General features: G+C 39.7%; 1 protein-coding gene across 1 annotated transcript in view; it reads right to left on the bottom strand.

The window, feature by feature from the left end:
• Positions 1–1,500: 1,500 nt before the first annotated feature.
• C5H7orf57 (chromosome 5 C7orf57 homolog) overlaps positions 1,501–6,000 on the bottom strand; it is a 262,894-nt gene continuing 258,394 nt past the window's right edge. The window contains exon 8 of the mRNA XM_075828554.1: positions 1,501–1,745. Within this exon, the coding sequence (XP_075684669.1) occupies positions 1,735–1,745 (11 nt within the window). The 3' untranslated portion in view covers positions 1,501–1,734. The remainder of the gene's footprint in view (positions 1,746–6,000) is intronic.

Here is a 6,000-nt window from a genome sequence, read left to right as displayed (position 1 = left end):
CCTTATAATAAGTGCAAATACATAAAATATCATACATATTTGGTGTCGCATGACCGTAATAACCTGCACAACAAACTTGAAGCGTTATTTATGATGAACTATGTATGCTGTAAAAAAAAAAGTTGTTTCTGCATTTTTGCCAAAATAAAAATGTATATAAATTAAACGATAATGTAAATGTACGAAAAAACAAAGTCTCATATGGCTATGTCTAGCAAAAAAAAAAAATGACTACGTTATGAGCACGGGATGCAAAGAGGAAAAAATATAATTGTCCTGTCCTAAAGGCCAAAATTGTCCGTGTCCCTAAGGGGTTAACCCAATGTTGCCTTATATGAGGGAAATGATGGTGTCACTTATTAATGTAAGGCATATGGTGTGATAAACTTTGAACCTCCATGTGCCTCACAAGAATAGTAATTGACCCCATCATGTACCTGATACACCAATGTTGCCCATTATGACTGTGAGGTACATGTTGGGGGTAATTACTATTAATGTGAGGCACATGGAGGTTCAAAAATTCACACCATGTGCCTCACATGAGAATATAAAAGTACTTTGTGTTTTTTGTTTATTTTTGTTATTGTTGTAAAAGTATCGTTTGGTATCGAAAATCGAAAAATACTACAAAGTCCAAATTCTGGTATCGTGACAACCCTAATTCCAAGGGGAACCTCGTATGGATGACATGAATAGCAACTCATGTCTATTTAATGTTTGAAGGCTATGGACACCCTGGGTCTTTTTTTTTATTATTGAAATTCATTTAGTGATAACAAGTGGATCCACTTTGACTTGATCAGAACTGAGCTTAGAAAATCACTAACGGCCACTCGGCCGAGCTGTCGGCCGAGCCATCAGTGCAGCTCACTAATGTTTCAGTTGCAAATGGTTTCAGTTTGTCTCCATTCCGTAAGTTTTCCATTTTTTTTTTTTTTTTTGCAGGAACAATAGCGCTACGCTATTGCTTCAGCCAAAACGACGGAACCGTTGCACAAAAGAGACAAACGGAAAGCACAGGCACCGGCTCAGTCACCTACGCTATTGCTTCCGGCAAAACAACGGATCCGGTGCACAAAAGAGACAAACGGAAACCACGGGCACCGGCTCAGTCACCATCAAAATCAACGGTGATTGAAACGGAAACCTCTGGTTTCCGTCGGTGTCCGCTCAGGGTCCCGTTCTGACGGAAACCTCAGACAGAACGTCAGAACGGGACCCCAACGCAGATGTGAACAGAGCCTAACACAAAGTATGTTAAAATAAGAAAAACATCTAGTGTCCCTTCGACATGTTTCGTAGCTTCAGCAGGCCCAGAAAAAACGCTGTACCCAGAGCATGCAGTGTTTTAAATAAAATGGCCACTTAACCCAAACATGCAGCAAAGCAAAATGCTAAGTATGTTGACTTTTCAATATTTCACTATGGACTTTAAAGTAACATCTGGTCGCATTGCTTTTACCTTAAGAAAACAGCAATGAAAAATGCAGCAAAACGTTGTGTGCAAATCCAGGATAAAGGCGTTTTATTTGACCTCACCACAAGGCAACATGGTAAATAATGACATTATAAACAATAAAACTGGACATATTTGCTTGAAATGAACTAAATCATAGACAGTTCCTGAAGTGCATTCTTTATTACGGTTCAGTATGTTTTTACTCAAGTTTTTCTAAGTATCCAGTTTTGAATCTACTGTATCGATGTAGCAGATGCCATTGCCTCTTTTTCTTACTCAGAGCCTGCAAAACAAATTAAGACAATTATCAATTCTCCAAAAGTTGATCTATTGAGGGTAGGAACACACATAGCATATACACTGCGGATCTTCTGCAACGGATTTCAGTAGCAGCAGAGTGGATGAGATTTGAACAAATCTCATCCACACACGCCGGAAAAAATCTGCTGAAAATCCGATGACCAGCGGTGCGGTTTTCTTAATCTAAAGCATGTCAATGCATGCTATGGAATCGCTGCTTTGCTGTTGCAAGTTTTCCCCACGGACTTTAACGGGAGGTAAAACTCATAACAAAGAGCCATGTGTTTCAACTTTTGCGGCGGAAATGCTGCGATCCTGCTGGAAAAAAATAATAAATAAAAATCGCAAATGAGTAAAAAATAATATTTTTTTTCTATTTAACATTAATAAAAATGCTTATAATTACCCCCGGCCATTGACATAGCGACGCCATCCTCTGTTCTGAACGCAGCTCGGCCTCCTGAGAGGTTTCATCCCATGTGACTGCTGCAGCGGTCACATGGACTACAGCGTCATCCCAGGAGAAGAAACGCATCGCCATAACAACCAAGCATTAAGTATTACCTTTTTTTGTTCCAGCAGTATTTCCGCATTGGATATTTCACCCGAAAAACTGCACCACAATTTGGGAGGGCTCAGAAGAGAAGGAGCGCTATGTGTTCTTTATAGTCCAAATTTTGCTTGATTGGTTTTCAGGTGCCATGTCGCACAAGCGTCCCAGAGGTATCAGAGCAATGGAAACCCACCAGAAGTGACCCCATTTTGAAAACGACACCCATAAGGCATTTATTAAGGGGTGCAGTGAGTGTTTTGATGCAAAAGGAATTTTTTACTAGAAAATAACACGCAGTGGATTTTCCACTGACATGTCATTTTAGTGCCCAAGCTTGTGCCACTGAAGACAAATATCTCAAACTGTTAAAGCGGGTTCTCGCTCTGTATATATACGTGAACGTAAACTGCTGTTTGGACACGCTGTAGGGGGCAGAAGGGAGGTAGATGTTCTGTTTGGGGTTTTACTGCTGTTACTGCTGAACCAATTACCCTGAAATAGACATGTAATATATCAAAATTTACCCTTGAAGCGGCACTGGTTCCCTGGGTCGTAGTTGGCTGTTAGTCCTTAGTGTTGCATAAGGACGCGAACAAAGTTTGGAGTATCAAAAGTCTTTAATGAACTACAAGCGACGCGTTTCGGAAGCCGGACCGGCTCCTTCTTCAGGCTCAGTTAGAACACAAATAAACATTAGAAAGCAGTACATCTATTTATACTTGAAAAAACCGGGAAGAACGGGTCAAAGGTCAGGGGGCACTTGTAACACAACATTCACTGATATGTTAATGTAAAAAAATCAATGTAGTATTGAAAAACTAGGGTAGTGGCAGTGTGTTATATTGCCAATATGTAGTATTGCCACATGCACACGCTGAACGGCAGAGCCGCGCAGCGGCACAAAGCAAGCATGATGAATCAATCCAAGGTGGGCATGAGAGGGGACATAAAGAGGGAAGTGGTGTATTGTATTTTATCATTTTTATAATATAAATATCTGGATTCAATCTGACCCCAAATAGCTAGAGTGACTAGTGAATGCGCTGGTACTGCGCATTCATTGGTTGCGAGAAAGGAGCGTCCATAGCAACCATTACTAAGATGTACGGAATGTCAATGGGTAGGTAAGATGAGGGGGCTTGTGCAAAAATTATAGACATGCCGATATGTGGAAATTCTCATTGTGTTCTAAAAATATTATTTCGTTTTGAAACTGGCATCAATCATTAACAATATATAGTTTTGTAAGTGCATAGGAAAGTATGGAGAGTACAGATAAATCACATCTATTGTGATTTAAGGCAGATGCCATTTGAGTGAAATTTTTATAGTTAATGATAATATTTTGATTGATGTTTAAAATGATACTCAAAAACATTAAAAGACATAAATAAAGCACGAGTGCGAGTTTGCTACCAATAGAAGGAATAAATATTAAGTAAGCATTGATAGTAATAAAAAAAGAAAGAGCAAGAAAAACAAAAAACAGCAACAATAATAGCTGAAAATGTACAATATGAATATACTCATAAATATCACAGTACATACAAAATCACACTTTGGAGGGTAATTGGTGTCGTTTATGTGTATGTAAATGTACAGTGAAGGAAATAAGTATTTGATCCCTTGCTGATTTTGTACGTTTGCCCACTGTCAAAGTCATGAACAGTCTACAATTTTTAGGCTAGGTTAATTTTACCAGTGAGAGATTATATTAAATAAAAAAAAACAGAAAATCACATAGTCAAAATTATATATATTTATTTGCATTGTGCACAGAGAATAAGTATTTGATCCCCTACCAACCATTAAGAGTTCAGCCTCCTCCAGACCAGTTACACGCTCCAAATCAACTTGCTGCCTGCATTAAAGACAACTGTCTTAAATGGTCACCTGTATAAAATACTCCTTTCCACAGACTCAATTAATCAGTCTGACTCTAACCTCTACAACATGGGCAAGACCAAAGAGCTTTCTAAGGATGTCCGGGACAAGATCATAGACCTGCACAAGGCTGGAATGGGCTACAAAACCATAAGTAAGACGCTGGGTGAGGAGACAACTGTTGGTGCAGTAGTAAGAAAATTGAAGACATACAAAATGACTGTCAATCGACATCGATCTGGGGCTCCATGCAAAATCTCACCTCGTGGGGTATCCTTCATCCTGAGGAAGGTGAGAGCTCAGCAGAAAACTACACGGGGGGAACTTGTTAATGATCTCAAGGCAGCTGGGACCACAGTCCCCAAGAAAACCATTGGTAACACATTACGCCGTAATGGATTAAAATCCTGCAGTGCCCGCAAACTCCCCCTGCTCAAGAAGGAACATGTACAGGCCCGTCTGAAGTTTGCAAATTAAGATCTGGATGATTCTGAGAGTGATTGGGAGAAGGTGCTGTGGTCAGATGAGACTAAAATTTAGCTCTTTGTAATTAACTCAACTCGCCGTGTTTGGAGGAAGAGAAATGCTGCCTATGACCCAAAGAACACCGTCCCCACTGTCAAGCATGGAGGTGGAAACATTATGTTTTGGGGGTGTTTCTCTGCTAAGGGCACAGGACTACTTCACCGCATCAATGGGAGAATGGATGGAGCCATGTACCGTCAAACCCTGAGTGACAACCTCCTCCCCTCCACCAGGACATTAAAAATGGCTCGTGGCTGGGTCTTCCAGCATGACAATGACCCGAAACATACATCCAAGGCAACAAAGGAGTGGCTCAAAAAGAAGCACATTAAGGTCATGGAGTGGCCTAGCCAGTCTCCAGACCTTAATCCCATCGAAAACTTATGGACGGAGCTGAAGATCCGAGTTGCCAAGCGACAGCCTCGAAATCTTAATGATTTACACATGATCTGCAAAGAGGAGTGGGCCAAAATTCCATCTAACATGTGTGTGCAAACCTCATCATCAACTACAAAAAATGTCTGACTGCTGTGCTTGCCAACAAGGGTTTTGCCACCAAGTATTAAGTCTTGTTTGCCAAAGGGATCAAATACTTATTTCTCTGTGCACAATGCAAATAAATATATATAATTTTGACTATGTGATTTTCTGTTTTTTCTTTTATATAATCTATCTCTCACTGATAAAATTAACCTAGCCTAAAAATTCTAGACTGCTCATGTCTTTGACAGTGGGCAAACTTACAAAATCAGCAAGGGATCAAATACTTATTTCCTTCACTGTATATAAAATGCATACAATGTCTCACTTTTGAGACTGGTGGGAATAAGAGTATTCAACTTGTATATCCAGTATACCTCTCGTCAGCAAAGAGTTTCATAATGCATAAAGGGATACCCAAATCACCTTCTCACTGATGCGTATCAGAGAACTAAAAAAAACTTAAGTAATCAGACTGTTTAATACCATCTAAGAAATCATCACAAATAGGTGATTCCAATCCAAACAAACTTAACTTCATCACTACATGCAATAAAAAATTTGGGAAAATTAAAAGAGATTCCGACCAAACATTGGCATATATTAACTCGTGACCCTTTTCTAAAACTCCTCCTTCAAAACAAACCATGTTGTACGCTCAAGAGCATTCTGGCACCTAGCAGAGTCAAACACTGGACAATAAAAACAAAAAAACTCCCCACTTCCACTCTGGGAAGTTATCGGTGTGAAAAAACACGGTGCCTTTGTTGTTGTAGCATCCAACACAAGTGTAATT

The sequence above is a fragment of the Rhinoderma darwinii genome, chromosome 5 (assembly GCF_050947455.1).
Source record: "Rhinoderma darwinii isolate aRhiDar2 chromosome 5, aRhiDar2.hap1, whole genome shotgun sequence".
In the NCBI taxonomy this organism is placed as follows: Eukaryota; Metazoa; Chordata; class Amphibia; order Anura; family Rhinodermatidae; genus Rhinoderma; species Rhinoderma darwinii.
Note: the sequence above shows the minus strand (reverse complement) of the source record. Positions and strands in the feature narration are given on the sequence as shown.